The sequence below is a fragment of the Vespula pensylvanica genome, chromosome 22 (assembly GCF_014466175.1).
Source record: "Vespula pensylvanica isolate Volc-1 chromosome 22, ASM1446617v1, whole genome shotgun sequence".
NCBI lineage: Eukaryota > Metazoa > Arthropoda > Insecta > Hymenoptera > Vespidae > Vespula > Vespula pensylvanica.
In genome coordinates, this window is record NC_057706.1 from 555,221 (window position 1) to 577,666 (window position 22,446).

The following is a 22,446-nucleotide window of genomic DNA, read 5'->3' on the forward strand; positions in this document are numbered from 1 at the left end:
TTTTTTTTTTTTCGTTTAATTTCGACTCGCGGCTAGATAGTTATCGATGTCCGACATTAAGTTCGCGATGGAGATACGACGTGGAGAAGGTTAACGAACGATCGGGAAAAATGCGAAGCGCGTGAGTGCCCAGACGACGATTGACTCTTTCAAGAGCAGTCACGCGTTTACGCTCGCGAGAGAAGCAGATGGGACCCAGCGAGTAGGTGGAAGAGGAGGAGGAGGGGGGAGGTACGTATATATGTACTTATGTATCTACATACATACGTATGTACACACGACGTATATACAAGCACGAACAAGTTGGATGCAACAAGTCTGTCTGTTACAGACACGCGTAAATAATAGATGCATTCGATCTTCGACGTAAACGAACACTGTTTCTAACCTCTTATTTCCTCTATATCGACGATATCTATTATAGTAATTAAGAATGGAGAAGAGTAATTTGCAAATCGTCATGACGCGCCATTAAACTTTATATAGCAATGTGCGACGTTATTTTCTTATACAATTTGTATTTTCTCTCTCTCTCTCTCTTTCTTTGTATCCATCTCCATCTTTCTTTGCTACTCTCTCTCCGTCTCTCTTTTTCTCATCTTTTTCTCGTTTCTACGAAATCGTACGGAGGTAAAGTAATGTTTACACCTTCCATACTCCATCTCTCTCTCTCTCTCTCTCTCTCTCACTCTTTATCCCTCCTCTCAGCAACGTGACTCTTGATATACGTAATTACGCTTTACACGAACGAAAAGGAATTTCTCGATTTAGCCTCTCACGTTCTAACGTGTTATATCTCATTCCTACCAGTCTTTGTTCAGTCTCTCTCTCTCTCTCTCTCTCTCTCCCTCTCTCTGTATTTCTATCTCACGCTTCGTTGTTTGTTGCGAAGAGCTAACTGTAACTAAGGACGGATTTTTTTTTGTTTTAATTTAGAAAGAAAAAAAGTAAAAAGCATAAAGGAAATAAAGTAAAAGCAAGTTCCGCATGCGCGGAAAGTGAAAAAACGCATATAGAGAGTTTTTATGGTCCAGTTGAACACGACCCGCGTGTTTTCACACATTCGAGGCGATGTTACCGTCGTTTATCCCACTGTCGACAAATTAGATAATTTATACGTGATTTTTCGCGAAACTACTATCCGCCTCATCCGTTCGAATTTCTTTCGTTTATTTTTTTTCTGCTCCTTTTTTCTCTCTCCCTCTCTCTTTTTTTCTCTTTTTTTATTTTTCACAGCTGCCTCGCGTACCATCGATCTTTGCCAAAACTCGAGAGCAGATCCTTTTTTTTTTATTTTTTTTATTATATATTTTTGACTCACCCAAGAATGTGCCAAAAAAAATAAATCGACACCGTTTGCGCTTCGAAATTCTTTCATAGCTTTCACTGAAAATATTTTATCCGATATTTGTGCTAGATATAATATATATATATATATATATATATATATATATATATAGTAAATATCAAATGTACCATATTAATAATTTATCGATATAGTACGTATCTGCAATATGATAATTAAACAGTAATATATCTATTTATTACAAAAACAGTTAAAAAATACGAAACGTATAAAATATATAAAAGTGAAATGTGTAATTTCCGAACGATCAGTAATATGATATTAACGAAACAATATATAAATACTATAATATGATACGTCGTATTAGCATATTAGAATTTTAACGAGAATTAAAGAGGAAGAAACGATTTTATATATTAAAGCGAATGCTATAGCAGAATGTTTGTGTATCAGAACGAAAGTGTTACTTAAATTGGCTCGATCGTTTATTCTCGTTGTTGTCATTGCAGAAAGATACGGGCACGTTAGTTCCTACGTATCATGAATATTCATTAGCGCAATTAAATACCTTTTTCTTACGTACCAGATCCAGGGATATTTATTTACTCGTTCGTTGTCGTCATCGCGGCCACCGTAGAATCATTAATTCGTTTCGCCTGTCGTGAACGACGACAACGACGAGGACGATAACGACGATGACGACGACGACGACGACGACGACGACGAAAACTCAACTGGCACGTGCGCTCGAGCGTCCTCTTGAAAAACTTTTTCAGACTAGGACGAGAAGTGATTTTATATATCGTTAAAGTGCTCCTAACTTTCCTTCGTCTCGTCCTCTTTTCTTTTTCCTTTCTTCCCCTCCTCCCTCGCAGAAAACTTTCGGAGAAGCGAATTTTCGCCCAACGGAATACTCAGCTATGGCGAACTGGAAGGGCCAATATTAAAAGTCGATTGTTCGAGGATACTAGATCCCTATATATATATATATTTCTTTTTTTGTCGAGTCACTCTCTTTAGTATAGTTTGTCTTTATAGATAATAAAAGAGAGAGAGAGAGAGAGAGAGGGAGGGAGGAAGATAAAGAAGTAGAAGAAAAAAAAAGAAAGAAAAAAGTACGGAACGAGGTTCTTCGTTCGAAGGATTTTTTATTTCGTTTAGTAATCACGACAATCTGTTTCGCATTAGAAGAAGATAAAAAAAAAAAAAACGTGAGAAAGATTAAAGATTTCTTAATTAATGACGAATCCAGCCAGATAAATTCTTTTTCTCCTCTACGTACGCTTATATTTTCGTTCCTCCCGTTGAAACGGATGCGTAAGGGATATTGTACGTTGGTATACATACATCATAGATTATGCATACGTATGTAGACGTAGATTGCATTAAGGGAGAGTGCGTCGTTAATAGTTAAATTCTTCATAAAGAAATCTCTTTTAGAATGGTATATAACGTCGTACGACATTTCTATGCTAAATCGACCGTAGTAAGCAAATGTTACGAAACTTCGTCTAACCCGTTCTACTCCTTCAACTCCTCTCCCTATTTTGTCTATCACGCTTCCCTAGTTTGATATGTTCGCTAGGGTAATAACCTATCGGTCGAAATTACGCTCGACTACAGAGATATCGAAGTCGAATGTTTGGCAGTCGAAAACCCGCGAATGCCGTGCATGCATATCCCATTTCCTTCTGTAACTCGTTAGTTACACGCGATGTTAATGCTTTTCAATTTACATTGTATATCTTCGAAGTAGAAACATTCGAATCGATTCGTGATAATGAGACTTTAGAAAAGTAAACGTAGCCGAGTGACCTCCCTCCCAATTTTTTTTTTTTTTTTATTGTTCATTAAAAAATGTCCTTCGTTAGAGACGACATTCGGGGAATACAAATTTTAAACTTTGTCAATTTTTTTTTCGATTACTATTTAAGATAATTGAAATGGTTTGGAGGGGGTGTGTTCTAAGGGATTTAGCGAGGGCATGGCTTAAGTATTTTGGAGAGGGAACGATCTATGGGATTTAGAGGGGGTGTGGTATGCGTGGTATATAAGAGTTGGAGAGAGAGCTGAAGATATGGGGGTTGAATTGGATGTGCTCTATAAAGCGTTTGGAGGGAGAATGGCCTATAGGGTTTGAAGTGGGTGTGATCTATGGTGTTTGGAGAGGGCGTGGTGTATGGTGTTTTGAGGGGCGTGGTACATGGTGTTTGAAATGGGCGTGGTATATGGTGTTTTGAGTGGGCGTGACTTAGAAAGTTTTAAGAAGCTATCTTGCTTTTTTGTACGTTTATATCTTAAGTAGTAACAAAAAAAAAAAAAAGATAAAGTTTTTTTTATCTTCATATTTTTCTCAAAAGTGGAGGTAGAGATTTGAAATTTCACAGTTTTTTTTTTTTTCCTTTTTTTTCCCTCAATTTTTTGACAATGGAAAGAAAAGAAAAGAAAAAAAAAAGATAGGAATTTGAGTCCGGTCAGGATCACAAAGGGATTACCTCGCAGTAGATACCAGAAGGAAAGAGGAAAACGACGGCGAAAAAGTATCTCTTTTTCGTGGATTTTCACAGGCTTCCCGTAATCACGCGTGCTAATTGGCCATCGAGAATGGCCATCCCGTGCTTGGACCTAGACAAAAAGCCGATTACAAAAGATTCCAGAGATTTTCCTCTGCTCTTCTTTAATTAATAATCTTAATTAGGAAAACTTTGTCGGAGCAATAGCCGCGATATGCGTTATAATTAATTAGTTAATAGCCGAGCGTCGAGGGGAAAACGAAATGCTAAACGGAGGAAGCAGGAAAGTAAAGCAAAAGCTTCCCACTTTTACCAAGTGTTAACGCTATCTCATCGCTGCTTTCCCTTTCGAGAGTCGAACGAGTTTAATATCTATGTGATAATCTATTAAAAGCTTCTTTTTCTCTTTCTATTTCTCTCTATTTATATGTGAATGTTACCAGTCGGAATAATCCTAAAAATTTCTTTACGAATCTCCTAATGGCCTCGAATTTGCTATGCTAATTTCGTCGACGCGCCATCGTCGCTGGGAGGTTTCATAATTTCGGCCCGACCGACCGACCGTATGGTTATTGCGAGTTGGATGGCACGTGACAGAAATTCTCATGGTCCACGTGTCACCGTAAATGGTAGATAGCATTTTGCTCGACTATATACTATTCGCTTCGTCTCGTGACGTACGACAAGAGTTTATTCACCTTCTCTCTCACTCTCTCGTTAATGTTTTATACGTTGGAACGGAAATTCGCACAATTCTCGGTCGAGGACGGTTACTCGAACTTTTTGCACATGGAAACGCTCTGCAATTCCTTCTTATTTCTCTCTCTCTCTCTCTCTCTCTTTCTCGTCTTTCCTAGTAAGACAGCTACGAAATTACTAGTGATTCGCATAACGCCTAACTAAAAATAACCTCTAGCCGTCTTGACGTCATCAATATCAAGTGTAAGATACTAGTCTATTAGCAGAAAGAGTGTCTATTGAATAACGCTGCGTAGCGCTTACGCCAGCTAATCCCTCTTTGCTTCTCCCTCTCTTATTTTCTCCGTCTCCGTTTCTCTCTCGATTCTCCTCTCTGCTCTTCCTCCATGTCATATGTTCTCCCTTTCTTTGACGCTCCACATCGTCGAACTTAATAGCTACTCGAGTAAGCCACTCAAAATCGTTTAATTAAGTACTTTCGACTTTTTCAACTTTTTTTCTTTGCAATAAGTAAAAAAGACCGAGCGTTGATCTAATCGATCGATAACGATATTTAATGATTTATTATCTCTTCCATAGATAAAAATCGACCGAACGAATATTAATTTTTTCTTTTTTCTTTCCTCGTATAAAGAATGATCTTTTGAATTTTTTTATTATAATTCTATTCGATTATGTTTCTCTCGGAGGTTGTATCCTTGACGTACCGAGGATATTCAGAAACGATAGAAAGTATTTATTTCATCGTTACGTCAGTTTAATTAATGAACCGTCGAACGATTTATCAACTAGTTAAAATCCCTTTTACGTACTCGCTTATCTCCAACTAGTGCAACGTAAACGACATTCGTAAATACGTGCGCAGAAATTCTCGATACCTTGGAGGTTTCGGATTTCAATACTTTAAGCGTGATATCAGGAATGTAATATCTCGCTTCTAACGTTTGAAGTCAAACGGTGACGTTCGTTTGACTTGAAGCTCTCAAATCGTTTCCCTTCTCCTTCTCCACCACCTCACCTTCTCTTAAAATATACGCTAACGAAATCCTCGGGAATCCTCGGTCCCGGAAAGATTTAGTTTGCCTTTTTCTTTTTACAAAATATCAATTTAGCGTCCTGACTTCGATGCTTATATATGTCCGTCGAATATACATACAAACATATGTATATATATTTCCATGTATACCAAACGCATATGCCATAATAATTACATCGACTCTTACCTTTGGTCCAGTCTCCGATTTCTATTCGTGCTCGGTTACATAACGGAATGGAAAAAAATTTGTTGGGATCGAACACATTTTCGGTGTTCGCTTTTACAATCGAGTTTTCAAATTTGTCGAGTTTGTTACGGACGCGTACAATCGTACAGTGCTTTGCGTTACGCCGATTTCGCGAGAAAGTTTCGACCAATTCGAGATAGGTACTCGTCGACGTACGTACGTACATACAAATATATATATATATATATATATATATATATATACACACACATACTCGCCTCGACCGGCCTTTTGCCTGTTTTGCGCCAGCCATTGACCTCCTTTCACTCGGGGATCACTATATGCCGTTAAAATTTATCGCATCAAATCGAATATTGTTTGGCAGAAATCTACTTACCAACGTAGTTAACAAAATTGTTCTTTTTACTACCAAATCCAACGCCAAATTATTTTTTCAATAGTCTCGAAATGACAATGTTAATATCGATTTTCACAGATATTTTTAGTTAAATTCGATCATTACCGATTATAAAGAAAATTAACAATGATATTTCGTAAAGTGCCACAACTAACTCGAATGGTCTTTTTATTTATGTGGATTCGACGTAACAACGTGTAATAACTTTTCATGAGAAATAACGATAAATCGTGTTACCAATGAAAGTCGATCCACGTGCCTTCGATACGTATTAATCGATGCAAACGTATTGAAAAACGATGGTGAGCGTTTATAGAATTGATTGGAATGTTCTATTAGTGAAATCGACGCTTCATCTTCGTGCTCGTCGAACGAACAATGATGAACCATCGACGGTACGAGCTTTCAACATGTCCGAACTTATTTAACGTTATTCCGTTTGGCATGTAATTAAAGAACTCGGATAAAATATTTACATCAAAACGAAGTCGATTTTTATATCTATATCGTGAGTTTGAAGAGGAAGGCGATATTTGTTCCTTGGATTTGCTCTCGGTTATTATCCCAATGTAATTCATTATCGTCAATGACATCTGCGCGTTAATTTAGCTGCCTCTTTATCTCCGACACGAATCCACGCAAATCGTGAAACTTCGAGGAATACGTATTGCATCTCGCACGTAGTCGCACTCGATCGAAACTGGATCATCTCGAGCTTACGTTCGTAAGCTATATACATACATACAACATACGTTTGTACGTCTCGTTTGAAGCTTTCCCCGAGTTTCGACGAGTGCATTAAGCCCTTCCTCTATCTATCTATTTCTCTCTCTCTCTCTCTCTCCCTCCCTCCCTCTCCCTCTCTCTCTCTCTCTATCTATCTATCCATCTATCGATCTATGTATCTATCGGGCTGGTTCCCTCCGACTAAACTTTGCTTCTGTTTACCCCAGATGCCCCGATCGTCGAAAGTACGAGTGCGTTAAGCCGCTGCGCTTTGCCACGATCTCTAAACTAGCGAGCTTATCGTTTGTTTTCACACATACACGCACGTACACACACACACACCAATTCACCCAGTCTGATCATCGACCACGAAACCGATGATTTATACATCGAAAGCTATTAATTAGCCTGCGAGCGTTGTAACTATCGAAGATCACTGATGATGAGATGAGAGAGATTACCATACGCCTAAGCCATCGAATTACGCTAGAACAGTTTGGTAAATACAGAGAAAATGGGAACAGAATATATTATGAAATACTGGTGACGAGCTAGCGATCGAACTATCGTGGACTCGGACGATATACCGAAGCTTATGCGAAAGAGAGAGAGAGAGAGAGAGAGAGGGAGAGAGAGAGAGAGCCAGGGAGAATGGACATTTGAAAATTTAATCTTAACGATCAACACAGGCCTCGATGATTGTTAACACGTTTCATTAGCAAACGTTTGCTCGAGCGTTCCTATTGTATATATTGAATAGTTGAAATTCCGTGGATGCGTTATATGTGCTTATTATCATCTACGAACGAGATTCGCTTATGGGTACGATAGCATAGAATAACATTCGGCAACTTCTACGAATTTTATCGACAGCCTGGATTGAGTCCCGCGATCCCAAAACTTCCATCCCTCGACGAATTCATCGTCATCGGTTACGGTCGCTTTTTCCACTAAATTAATATCGCCGAACGTTCTCGAAAAAGTTGTACGAAACTAATACTCACTCGTAACGTTTCTATTTTTGGGAATAGCACGCGAACGACACGTCGAAAAACTCAATTTATACGAGCCGTCAAGCTTGCCAAGAGGAACGTTTGATAGGGAGACTATTTTTATTAATTTTTTTATTGGTTTTACGTTCTTCTTTTTTCTTTCTTTTTTTTTTGTTTTTGTTTTTGTTTTCACATAGTGAACACCAAAATATGTATCTACCTGATATTTCTTTTATCGTTCGAATATGCGAAAGAGTATCTATAAAGAAAAAGTGGAATATCAGGATGATAAAGAAACGATTTGATTCGTAGTTTTTGCCTCGATAATACGGAAATGTATCAGAATGGCGTTAAACCGAATTATATTTCCGTCGCAACGGTTTTCTTTCATTCTTCTTTTTTATTCTTACACTTTTTGTTTCTCTTATCTTTCTTCGTTGATGAAAAATTCATCGGGATATCAAAGTGTTTCGTTTCGATTATTCCACTCGAAGGAACAAAAAGAATGCGTCGCGCTTGTCGTCCCTAGGTGCGGTTTGTACGAGTTCCTTTGATAATACAAATAAAAATAAAAAAAAAAAAAAAAAGGAACAAAACGATTACGCGACCGGAAGGAAAATTGCCATAGAAACCGACCCGAAGATCGGACCCGTCTTCTTGGTGGTTTCTCCATGCTGCGGTTTTCCAACAGTTCGCATCGCTAATCTGCGGTTTTCCTTCGTTTCGTGTTGCAGATAAGCCGAGCGAGCCAACACCACCGAGGAGGAACAACGTTATCCAAATCTCGCCAGTAACAAATTCGTCCGCTTAATACGCAAGGAATAAGTCGGATTCGTTCTTCGATTCTTACGCGTCGTCATCATCGTCTTTGGATCCGCGAAGAGGATAAAAGAAGAAACGAAATATAAAGTGCGGTGTCATTTAGTAAAAATAAAAAAAGCAAAAAAAGAAGAAAAATTTCGTCTCGCGATAATAATCGTACGTGTGCCGAAAACTACTTCGCGTTTAACGGAGAAATTTATCGAGGAGGTGCGACAGAGATAGATAGTGTGGTAAAGGAGAGAGAGAGAGAGATACGGATAGAGACAGATAGATACGGAGTGGGAGGAAATCGAGTTCTCTCTCTCTCTCTCGCACTCTCTCTCTGTCTCTCTGTCTGTCTGTCTGTCTCTCTCTCTCTCTCTCTTTCTCCCACTAGTCGACGAGTCGTGTAACGCTCGTAATTGTCCTTGTCGTCGGCGTGTCGCGCGGTTAGTCCTCGCTCGTCGACGGTAACGACGACGAGATGATCGTCAGAGTGACCTTGGTGTGCTTCCTGCTGGTCGGTGCACCGATAAAGTCAGAAGCAGAAGCCCGTCCTCGTGCACGGCCCGTGCCCATCTACTCGAATCAGTTCGCGGTCCATGTACCGGAAGGAGTAGAAGCTGCAAGCGAGATCGCCGAGAAACACGGCTTCGACAATCACGGACAGGTTAGTTTTTTTCCTTCTTTATTCTTCTTCCTTAATCATTTTTCTTTTTTTTTTCTCTCTCTTTTCCTCTTTTCCCGTTTTTTTTTTCTCTATCTGTCTTTCAGCATCGAGACTCGCTACCGACGTTAAACGTACGCGGCCTCGACTCGAAGGCCATCGGGATTGTTCTATTGCTAATGAATGACTTTTTATTGTGTTGGAAGCGTTGGAATTAAAACGGATACATAGATTACGAAGATTATTTCAAATTTAAATCGTACGTTGAAGTATTTTTAATGATCGAGGCCAGAATATTCTCTATTCGAATTAGATCGAACGGTCTCTCGAGGGCGGTATATTAGTTACGTAATTTATAAATATACATTAGATACATATATCTATGAATATAAAGTAAAAAAAAGCATGTCGACGATAGTTCCTCGATAAATTGATCGTAAGTACTCTATCATATTTAACGAGCGATTTTTAGTAGATACATTTATTCCGAACGTTCCATACGTTGCTCCAGGAAAGTGTTCCTTCATGAAAGGCTAAAAACTTGGAGTTTTAGATTAAAACGTTATACTCTTTTCTGAGCTATCGATCCGTTAATGGTGGACAGTAAATTAACGTTATGGGAATGCGATAGAGGTTGTTCGTGATAGGGAATAACACTAAAGTTCTTCTTTGAACATCATTTCCGCGCTTCTTCTGCCTTTGCGGCTTTCTTTCGACGTAGCAGAGAATCTTGGAAGTTTCGCAGTAACGACGTAATTTCCCGGAACATATGATAGTTCCGAGTCTAAAATGATGTATCGAGTTGCCTCGGTGGTGCATGCCAAGGTAGTAGCTCTTCGTAGAGAGACTATAATGGCGGCTGCGCGGGAGTATATTCAAAGTAATTAGCTACATTTCTTTCTTTCAAGAACAGCCCCTCCGTAATATTTTATCCGTCGTGCTCTCTCTCTCTCTCTCTCTCTCTCTTCATCTCTCTTACTCTTTCTCTTCCTCTATCTCTCTCTCTCTCTCTCCTTCATTTTCTTCCTTTCTTTCTTTTTCATTTTTTTTGTCCTCCTTTCTTTTTTCTCTTCGCTCAAAGATTTCTCTCGTGGTGTTAAATAGCGCAATCAAGATAGTTTTTACCATAGGGCCAGTCTCTTTCTTTCGTCGCGAAACGTGTTCGCGAATATAACTTATCACTTGAAACTCGTTAATTCGAACGCATTTTTTATCTTTCTTCCTTTTATTCTTCCTTTTAATCTTTTTTTTTTGTACATTAAGGTCGAAGTTTAACACATGTACATGTATATACATACATATATATATATATATATATATATATATATATATTGTGTATAAAGAGAGATAAAAGTTTTAACGAAGTACCAACTTAATTGTCGTTCTTTTTTTTTCTTTCTTTCTTTCTTTTTTTAGTACCGTTCATTGTAGCACAACGATGCGTTAAGGTTTAGATGGATCGGTTATTACGTAATCGTCTCCGAGATTATTACTTAGTATTATGAAGAAAAATATAGGGGGAGTCGTCGTTCAACCGGCAACGATTCCAACGCACACAGACTTATCTAACGTCGTACATCTAATATATCTTTATATCGGATTAAACGTTCTTTATCTTGCGCGTATTCTTTCAATTAATGTCTTTTTTTTTTCCTCTTTTTTTTCTATTCATTTATTTCATAGTTATTTTGTTTAGTAATTTTTTTTTTTTTTTTTTTTACTTCGCTTCTTATCGCCGTGCTTTAAAGAGTACCATTTGTTTATACCAATCGGTTAATAGCGACGAATAATTTTTTATCGCTTGGCTAGCTGTATACGATTCGTAAAATTGATCGACGATCAAAGTATCAATCACGACGAATTCGTTTACAGTATTCGGGTATATTGATTACAAATATTCATTGAGCCTGAAATGTTATCACTTTTGCAATAAAACGAGTAAAATATTTATCCTTTCTCTTTTTCTCTTTCTCTTTTATCATCGCAATTCAACAACTATACGACTAAAATAACTCTCGCAAATTTTATCCTCGGTGAATGAACGAGAACGAACCGATGTTTTTCTTTTTCTTTTTTTTTTTTTTCTTCTTTTTTTTATAATAGATAATAAACGATAAATATGTTTACATGCTCGCTTACTCCCTCGTATAATCGATCGAACTCTCGTGCTTTTTCTCTTTCATCTTTTTTTCTTCTCTCGATATATTATTTCTTAATATATTATTTTCTAGTAATCTAGTCTATATCGGAGAAAAAGAAATGGAGAAAGAATTTTCTCTCGTCTCTTTCGTGTCCCTTTCATCGCGTTAAAAAGATTTATCATCAGACGGGTCGTGACATTCGATCGACCTAAAGACTCGTAACTGTTTCGATATTACGTGCTTTATCTGACACCACGAATTCGATCGTATTGATGGCGAATATCATTTCTTCGCGTTGTAACATGAAGCAACAAGGAGGATCGTTTCGTTCGTACTAACGCGTCAAACACGTCTTGCCAATAAGATTTTTTATGGTCTCTTTGTAATAGATTTTTTCCGTATAAAAGTGTTGGCAGACAATGTGTAGAGTATGTGTGATTTAATAGACAATATTCTTTTTTTATTTTATTTTATTTTATATACATATATATTTATAGATAAAATGCTATGTATATAATCGTTACCTATAATTCTCTTTATTTATTATTTGCGATCGATATGTCTACGTTGATCGAGTTATAACGTTTGTGGGTCTCGTCGTCATCGTCGTTCTCGTAATCAGCAATTCGATAAACAAGATAAAGATTTAAATCCCACGGATTATTTGGATAGAAAGCGAAAATCATTTTAATCGCGTTCCGTTACGATGGGAAAAAAAGATCATTGCTATAAGAAAAACATTTTTCTTTCCACGCGTTGTTTTTGGAATTACGATGCAGCTGTGTTTACGGGACGTTCTTTTTTCCTTTTTCGATACTCACCGTTTGATACACAACTGTATATATCGTAAGAAACAAAATATTTACATTTGAAATAAAAGTTTTGAATGGTTCGTGTATAATCTCGTTCTGTCTTTTTTTTTTTTTTTTTAATTACTTACGTACTTTATCAGTTAGAAAATTTAAGCTGCAAAAAGAAATAGAACGAAACGACCTCATTTTCATATTTATAAATTCTCGTGCACATTCATCATTTTTTGCAATCGTATATTATATTTTGTAATCGTTTTTATTTAAAAATATCAATGTTCTATGCACTAATGGAATACTTAATTATTTATAAAAAAAAAAAAAAAAACAAATGCATGAAGCCTTGAGAACTTTGAAAACGACCATAAAAGTTATATACGTATATTGTAAGCAACTCAATAATTGAAATTTTTCTTTGTAAGATAAAAGAGCAAAGTGCTGTTTTCACCGTGTGTTGCACTCGGTTATAAGAATTTCTATTCGTTAGGAAAGAAAGATGGAAAGAAAAGAAGGGAGCAGTGACTTTTGTAATGTAAACGTTTCTATGCGACAAACAAGGCGGAAAGATATTCTCCGGAAGATCTCTGTGATTCTTTAAGGTACACAGCGTACGCAGGACGTATTATTTTTAGGTCTTTTAAAATTACGTTTCTTATTGTATATACACATTCCTTTGATAAACAAATCTTTGAAACGAGACGAGACGTAATAACGAGGGACAGTCGTGTCGTCGTCGTCGTCGTCGTCGTCGTCGTCGTCGTTGCGGTAGTGAGTCGTTGTGCGAGTTTTAACTAATTTCCGAATACATCTAAACGCACGAAAGAGTAGTATACGTTATGACGTAATACATAAAGATACGTACACGTACAGAGCTTGACCATCTTCCTTATCTCCTTCTCTCGTCGACTCGCTCCTTCTTAAAGCTTATTTAACCTTCTTCGCGTTTGACCCTCGTCGTCGTCCTGCTTGAGACTCACACAATGACCTCCAAGTGGAATACATTTCATTCGGAATCTCATTGGACGACTTATCTGTAAATAACATCGTCGAGAGTGTTTTTGCTTCGTCCTTTCGTACTACGGAGCAAGGACATTACGATGGATCTTCGATTAATTCGCATGACGTCTCGTTCGGTACAGGAAGATAAATAGAATGCTATTCTTTTATATCTATTTTCTATTCGACGATCCGAATAAAAAGGACGCTTTATAAACGTATATACGTAAGTTGAACGATACTAAGATCATAAGACAACGATCGTTCTTACGAGTTATGAAATATTTATTATTTAAAAGGATTGTTTCTCTTACTTGTAGAAAATATTATCGTCTCAACGTCCTTTTTATCGTGGTATTTAATTCATACGGGATTACACGAACGACGAATCAAATGGAAGGAAAACTTCCCAAGCGGGCCAAGGTGATTCTGATTCCAGTTGACTTCGGCCGCCACGCTCGATTTCATAGGAAAGTAAATCGTCGTTGAACGATCCTTATCGAGATATATAGTACGTATATATGTGTGTACGTATACGTACATACATACGTGTATAAAATCCGACGAATGCCTTGCTAATACTTAGTAGAAGCGGTATTGCCTCACGAGTTTGCGTTCTCGCGAGTTGCATACCAATGGTCAACCGACCACGCTCGCGTTTCTTTCTCGAGGATGCTTTGAGATTTGCGTAACGATTGCGTATATAGACTCGGTCAGGAAGGCAAAGCTTTTGCGTTTCCTGGTTTACCGGTACGTGTCTCTTTTGATATTAATACCATACGCTAATGTGTGTACATTCGCACACTGTTACACGACGCTTTTATCACGTGAATTCTTGGTAGGCCACGTAAATAGAAAACCACTCGATAATGTGTATTTACGTGCATACACTTTTATTTATACGTGTACACACACATATATAAACATGACATGACTCAGATTATTTTTAAACGAAATTTAGAACGAAGAAAATGTTATTGGGACGTTCCTCGTTTCTTCGTTAAATTTGCGAAAGGAAGGGATATTAAAGAGAGGTCATTAACGGATACCAAGACGAAGTTTCGTTAACTAGGTCACGATAAAAACTTTAGAAGAGTCATCCTTCTTAGGCACGAACGGGCAGCACTGCATAGTTTAGAAAACGTACGACGACAACATGAAACTTTGTTGAACTATCTTTCTCTTTCTCGTGGGAGTTCGTTAGACACGCCCCAGGTCGCCTTACTAATTTAGCTTGACCGACAAGGGCTAAACGGGATGCTTCGAGTGTTCGAGTGGTGAATGTTTCGGTTTGTTTCGCGTTGCCTTCTCGTCTCGTTGGACGTGAACGAATTCTCCGACGGTTGTCCAATGTCCATCAGACGTCCATCGCGTGTTCTACGTTTAAACTGCCACTAATACTCGTGTCACTTTATTTCATTTTCCATTGTCAACGATTCGTCACTTCTCTTTTTTATGCCCATTCCTTTGTACGCAACGTATCTGCGTTTCAACATGAGCGTCCAATTTTATCAACTTTATTATATTACGATTTCAAATCATAATTGTATACATACATACATACATATATATGTATATATATCGAGAAAGATTTGATCTACTAAAATAAATCTTATCGTAATTTTTATTTTTAGAATAGAAAAGAGACCGCTTTAGTCAGTCAACGCGTTAATCTGCAATAGTTCGTTACGCAATTATTTTCTTTATTGCGATAAAACAAATCTTTCAATTCGTTCTTACGCAACGTACTTACGTATTTCATATAGTTTCACGATTCCATTGGAAAGATTACGATATGAAAACGATAGAGGAGAGAGAAAAAGAGTGGGAGGGAAGGAGAGAGGGAAGGAAGGAAAAAAATGTTCTTTCTCTTCTTCTTCCTTACGATAATGATAAACGGATGATACGAATTGGATATTTATCTATGTCCGTGCATGCGCACGTGTGTGTATGTGAGTGTGTGACATGCTACAAAAGTTTTTAACTTCCGGGCGTGACGTACGCGAACGAAGCCCTTCTTTTCATCGTGCTAACGCGCGTTTTATCCTACGTGACGTGCGTCTGCGCGTTGCATTGCAGAAGATAAAGTTATCTATGGATGTACCTAAGCTCGGACGAAAAGGATCGAGCGTGGAAAAAAAGTGAAAGAAGGAGAAAAAGAAATAGCTTCTCTCTTTCTCTCCCTCTTTCTCTCTTTCACTTTCTTGTGGGCATATATCGCGAGATAAAAGTTTATTACCGGTTGCTGGCAAATGCAGTTACTCGTCGCTGATGTAGACCGGATGCAAGTGGTGATCACTCTATCGCGTTTCTCCACCCTCTCATCTTTTTTTCGTCCCATCTTTCTAACCAGAACTTTGACGATTTCTCTCTCTCTCTTTCTCTCCTACTCTCGTAACTTTTTCTATAGGAACGATTTAGTTCGAGAGGTACATACAAACGAAATGTATTCTCATCGGACGAAGTATCGATTCTATTTTTGCAATGTGTTTGATCGCACTTTTATCTTTTTTTTTATCTTTTCCTTTTCTTGTTTTTTTTTTTTTATCTTTATCTTCCGCTATAGATAACAAGAACGAGGACGAGGACGTTATTATCATTATCGTCATCGTCATCGTCATCGTCATCGTTGTCGTCGTTTCGTCGTCATCATTATCATTATTATCACGTTTTTCAAAGGTTGTTCGAAATCTCATTTCCTTACTCGGACATTGTCGCGTCGTTGGGTTCGCTCCTAGGGAAATTACAACGGCGGATGCGCGGAATCAAAATTTCGGGAGGCGCGTATCGGTACGTGAGCGGAGTGCGGACGCTAATGAAACACAAGCATTATGCAAATTTTATTCCGCTTTAATATCACTCGATACGTCGGCGGATTTGTAACTACGTCGTTTGCGGTATCATCCTGTCGTGTACGTAACGCGACGGGAAAGAGGAAAATTACCTTAATTCATGACAATCCATATCGATGACCGCGCGTATTCATAACGACGTTTTCCCCTGTTACGCTCGTTAAATATAATCTGTGCATGTGCGTGTTCGTGTGTGTGCTCAGATGGGTAGGTGTGCGCGTGTACATACCATATGATATACGAGTAAAGCAAATCTTATTTAAAGCTCTTGTCCTTTCGTTCATTCTTTTTCTGTTTACTTTTTTTTTTTGTGTATTATTTATACAGGAAATCCAGAACGTCGGGCGGAATTTAATTAAGAATCGTCTGATTCGTATTCATTTTCTGTAAGCAAAACATGATATACGAAAAGAAATCGAACGTTGGACGTTGAATACGCGAGAAAAACGTTCAATCAGAGTTTAGTTCTATCCGGATTTACGATAGATAATAAAGATAAATAATTCTTGATTAAGAACGAGCATCGTTTCTTATCGAAATCGTACTCGCCGGTATACGACTGCAACAAACTCGCGGAACTCGAAACGAAGGAGGTCAAATGTCGAATCTCGAGGCCTCGACCGATCGCAGAACGTTAACGTTAGAGAGATCGACGCGAAAGTATTTTGACCGAGCGAAGGTGCTCGCGCGAGTGGGAACGGGGCTTGGCAAGACGTAAGTCTACATGTATGCATGCATAGATACGTATGTATCTCTCTTTCTCTCTCTCTCTTTCTCTCTCTCTCTCTCTCTCTCTCTCTCTCTTTCTTTCTCTACGCTCCAGAAAAGTTCGTAGACTCGATCCAAGGTGGGTAATGTTTGAAGCGAGGCCATTCACGGAGAAAGGATTTTGTTCACGACTGCAACGTTCTTGCGAGAGAAGGCTTTCCCACGTGCTCGCCCATTCTCGCGAGATCTCTACAAACTACCGACTCGATTCTGACTCCTTCGAGTAACCTCACTCTCTCTCTCTCTCTCTTTGTCTACGTTTATTTTTATCTTTATCTTTATCTTTATCTCTATCTCTATCCGTGTCTTTTTATTCCTGAGTCTTTACCATACGGGCCACGGGACCGCGAGTTATTCTATTTTTCGTCGTGGGTACGAGATTTACCAAGACGTATCTATTCTTTTTCCTCTTCTTTCCCTCCATTTCCCTTTAAACGCTTTTTCCCTTTTTATTTTCTTTCTTTCCGCCTTTTTTATTTATTTACTTATGTTCCTTTTCCTTTTCTATGAAAACACGATGAGAATCTTTTGTTTCTTTTTAGATAATAAAAATATGAATAATATCGAGAAGAACATTTGGAAATGGTACGGTATTCGTCGGAAACGCGCATACGTTTCTTTTTGACTTTTTTCTTTCTCGATATTCGACGAATTCCGTATTATCATTACGCACCAAGTACTGTTTATTTTTTATTTTCTTCTTCTTTTTTTTTTTTTTTGTTGAAAATCGTTAGTTTCTTTAAACGACTAACCCTGACGACGAATTTACGTGAACGAAGAGGAAAGAAAAGGAAGAAAAAAAAAGAAAAAACAGGAGAAGAAAAAAGAGATTACTTTCCGGTCGAAAAGATTCCCTGCATGTGAAATCTTCTCGTGAATCGTCGTCGCAGCTGCAGCGAGTTTAAAAATATTTTTACTGCGAGGGCGTGCAAAAAAGAGAATGAGAGAGAGAGAGAGAGAGAGAGAGAGAGGGAGAGGAAGAGAGAGGATAGAATGAATGTATATAGTTGCTACTAGGAAAGATCGGCCGATCGGTATGAGAGGATGCACCCTTCGTTCGAGATGGCCTCACCCATCGGTACGGTACGCCGAAGGGTCGGCTTTATACCTCCTCCTCAATTTCCGCGAATCGTTTCACCCTCGGCAGACCGTGGAAAATCAGCTTCCTTCCGCGTCGCTCGTTCCTACCATCGCGGTGGACATTTTCGCGTGAAAACGTCCCAGCTTCGTTGAAATTTCAGCCAAGGCCGTGTTTGTCTGTCTCTCCGTTTCTCTCTCTCTCTCTCTCTGTCTCTCTCTGTCTCTCTCTCTGTACGTGTCTACCTGTCTCTTGGTTTTTCCTCCTTTTCCTTTCTCGTTCGTCCTTTTTATCCTTATCTCCTTTTTCTCGTTCTCTATTTGCTTTATTTCTTCCACCTTTAAATTTAACTAGTCCCCCGACCACGCTATTTCTTTCCCTTTCTCCCTTCCCTTCATCTCCTCTCTCTCTCTCTCTCTCTCTCTCTCTGTCTGTGTGTCTCCCTCTCCCACATCTCGCCGTATCGTTCTTCCTATCTCTTGCCTCAAATAGCCATTTAGTAACGGTTTATTATTATATGCCTGGAGGAATGGGTGGAATATTAAAATGAACGATTCAATCCAACGTTACTATGAAAAAGCAGCTAAGTTTCGAATGCAGCGAAGCGTCAAGAAGAAAGGAACGTTTTATATCATCTACAGAGAGAATCCTCTAAATGTTATATCGATTGAAACAAGGAACAGTTTCAAATGTCGCTCGCCTGTATCGAAACGTAGGAATGCGAACACTTACGTGCATACATGTATGTAAATATATGTAACTCGTATTAAATGTCAAAGTTTGTCATTGACGTATCCACCGTTAAATTGTTTTTACGCGGAATAACTTCAATGAATCTTCCTATTTTACATCGTCTGACATCTGATCGTTTAACGGCACGAGTTCTACAAAACGCGAAAAAAGAAGGATTAATTCTATCTCTGGAATTACAAGCATTTTTATATGTCTCTTGTTTCTTTTTTTTCACATTTTTTATTTCTTTTTTTCTTTTTCTTTCTCTTTTTTCTTTTTTGTCCTTTATTCGGTTTATTCGAATATATATTTTTTTCCCACGTCCTTATAACCGCGATCCTTTTATCGTTCGTGGCATTCTCGTATTTATTATATAATAATATGTATTGCGGTCTCCGTTATGTCGCTTTTAGAGGACGCTATTTCAATATGTAGCGATATATATATATATATATATATATATATATATATATATCGTCCCTTTCCACTCTCATCTTCTTCTCCGTATTTCCCGGTTTCCTGCTGTCTCAGCGTAGATGCAGAAAATTCTTGATTCCTCGTAACTTTCATTCTGACAGAATCGGATGAATTCTTTATTCTGGAATTCGAAATATAGATGGTACAAGAGAGACGACGAGGAAGAAAGAGAGAGAAAGAGAAACAAAAAGTCCATGTCCGAGATGACTGACAAAAATGCAAAACTAGCTTGCGGTTATGTACGTGCATATATCTGTCGTTCAAAATTTCGATTCTCTGTCTTTCTTACATTTTCGCGTTGTCATGTATCGACGGAGAGAGGTAAGCGAATTGTTTTCAGAACAAAACAAAATGGAATATGGTAATAATCTCGCGAACGTGCGGAATTTTCGCGATGACGAGAGAGCGAGTAAGAGAAAAGATCGAGATAGAGAGTAACTTGTGTCTTCGTCTTCGTCCTTCGGATCGTGCATGAAATATGGATTTGATTCGATACGATTTTGAAATGCAAAGGACATGCAGGTCTCAGAGTCTTTTCGTGCCGAATCTGGCATTCCCTTAGGCGTTACGAAATAGTTCCTTTCTCTCTATCTCAACCCTCCCTCCTTTATTTTTCGAAGATCAAGGTTAGAATGCTACGCCGTTGAAAATATTTATTGAGATTTTATCAGAGATACGAGGATCCTCGATGATGACAAGCCTCGATATGCTGATCTTCCTCGAGAAGTCGAGGTCGATTCCTATCGACTTTATATTCGAGACTGGATGGAATAATAAAGTAGAGAAGGATAACCAACGAGATAGAGAGAGAGAGAGAGAGAGAGAGACATCGGAGTTCGTGGTAATTTTTAAATCCTTTTATCGCGGAAAAAGGAATGGTAAAAGGATGGTTAAAAACGTAGCTTGGCTTTTATAAAATCTCTCCAATTCGACGATCGAATTTATGCTGTCTCTCTCACTTCTGTTGCAGTTAATCCAAAGACAAAAGCTGAGCCAATGGTGATCCCGAAATTCGTTTAATTCGCTACGAAAGAAAAGCTCGGCTATGGTGCTCGGTTGTTCAATAAATTTATAGGGACCACGCGATTTAATTGTTTCGACGTGGAGATCCCGGTGCAACGTTTAGTTCGTTCCTTCGAACGAGAGAGCTTTTCGGCGTGGTATATAGTAGAATAGTTTGCCTTTCGCATCGCACTCGATGTTTCTAATAAATTCAAGATAAAGTTTTTTTCATTCGAGTTTATGCTCGAGAATAGAATTTTCATTTCGATCGTAGCACGAGCCTTTCGATGTGAAACGTTAAAAGTCAATCTTTAAGAGTATATATTTTATCGTTTCGTGAGTACTTAATAAGAAGGATAAAATCTAAGTAAGAATTTTACTTTGTATTTAGATATTCAAAAAAAATTATCATTGTTATTTCTTCGTTTTAGATATCGTCAAACTTTTACAACGAGTACGAATATAATTTTCATCGATTCGATTTAATCGTTCGATCTCTGGGTAATGTATACGAGTCGACGATATTTATCGTTAACCAAGAAAGAAAAATAAAAAGTCGATTGATAATACGATTAATTCCGATCGGTATCTCGGTGAAAACTTTTGTAGGATCGATTAAATGTGAACGGGCGATATATCGAGAGTGTAAAGTCTGTCCTTTCTAGTTGATCTGGTTTACGTCTATCGGTCCTAGTAAAATTAAACTAGACAACGAAGGGCTCCGGTGTGTACGATGACTCAGGCCCTGTTTTCTAGTTCCGCGAGAGTGGTTCTCTCTCTTCTGGTGTTCGCGGTATATCCCAGACCGGTCTACCACGGTTGAACCGGCGCGGCGTGACAGGAGAACCTGTTTAGTCGAGAAGGAGGTTGAAGAGAAGAGATGGGAGTGGGAGGAAGGGTTGGGAGCCGGGTCGGGCAGAAGAGAATATACCGTTGCCGAGAGACAGATGCGGCCAGGCTCTGGATAAAGCGTGGGCTACGTTGCTCCGTTCTGTGCTTCGGGTTAGAAAGAAATAAAAACAAAAGGTAGAACGAGGGAAAGGGTTGGAAGGGTCGGGTCGGATCTTTCTCTTTCTCTCTCTTTCTTACTGTCTAGTCTCTGTCGCTACACCATCTCCCTTCTCCGATCTCTTTTCGCTCTTCTGCGTTCTATGTAGCTTTGACTCTCTCTCTTTCTCTCTCTCTCTCTCTCTCTCTCTCTGTCTGTCTTTCCTTCTTCGCAACTGACAGTGTCGTAACGAGACAGGTCGTCCCGCTTGGGGACGTCCGTATGTGTTCTCGACAAAAGATACCTCTATGTGAAGGAAAAAAAAAAGAGAAAGAAAGAAAAGGGAAAAAAAGAAGAAAAAAAGAGTTTCAAAGAGCGAGGAAGGAAACCGTGCAACCCGTTCACAAAAAGCAACACCAAAATTCGTCGAGGGGCTCGTTTTCGCAATATTTTTGTTCTCTTTTGTCTTCTTTATCTTCTCTTTTTAATTCTTACGAGCAAAAGGATCCCGATATAGTACGTAAATGAATCGGAATCCGGATTAAGAGGATTATCTCCCGTGACAAAGTTGCCATCGTCCGATCGATACCATTACGAACAGTAAGTTGATTACGGAAGAAGGAGAAAGAAATATAGAGACATCACAGGGTCCTTGGGTACTCGATCGTTCGATAGATCGAAATTGTACGATACTTAACGTCGTCTCCATAGGCGAACCGTTCGAATCGCTCGTTAATTAATTTTTCTCTCTCTGTCTTTCCCGTCTTTTACTCTTTCACGCGTTCGTTTATTGTCCTTTAGTTTATTTCGATATCGTGCCCTTCGTTCTTTAAACTTTTATTCGTTTCTAGTTTTATTCCAACTTTTATTTCTTGTCATCCAAAGAGATAAAAGACACTCGCGAGCACGATGCTTCCCGTAGACGGAATGAAAATTCTCGTAAAAATCTAGTTACGTAATTTCGCTGAGAGCGTTCGAAGAAGAAGATTTTTGCATCGCGCGTCTGTTATCGGGGTCGTCGATTCTATCGTTCTTAACGATCGCTCGCAAGCTTCCATCGACTGGAAAGATCTGTTGTTAGCGAATAAACATTAATGATATGTTCGAACTTGTACTCGTTCTTAGTACTAACTCTTGAATGATTTGTTTCGAAAGATATCTGTATAATGGATACTCCGTGTTCGATAATCTTTCTCGTTTATTCCGTTAATCCTTTGTAACACCACGCAACTTCGAAGTCACGTACTCGTGTATTCGC

The 22,446-nt window shown here is 38.6% G+C and overlaps 1 protein-coding gene across 2 annotated transcripts in view; it reads left to right on the top strand.

Moving 5' to 3' along the window:
• Nucleotides 1–22,446, top strand: part of LOC122636610 (furin-like protease 2) — a 320,226-nt gene that overhangs the window by 1,295 nt on the left and 296,485 nt on the right. For both annotated transcript variants that reach the window (XM_043828008.1, XM_043828009.1), the window contains exon 2: nucleotides 8,612–9,348. In XM_043828008.1, coding sequence (XP_043683943.1) covers nucleotides 9,163–9,348 — 186 coding nt within the window. In that variant the 5' untranslated portion in view covers nucleotides 8,612–9,162. The remainder of the gene's footprint in view (nucleotides 1–8,611; nucleotides 9,349–22,446) is intronic.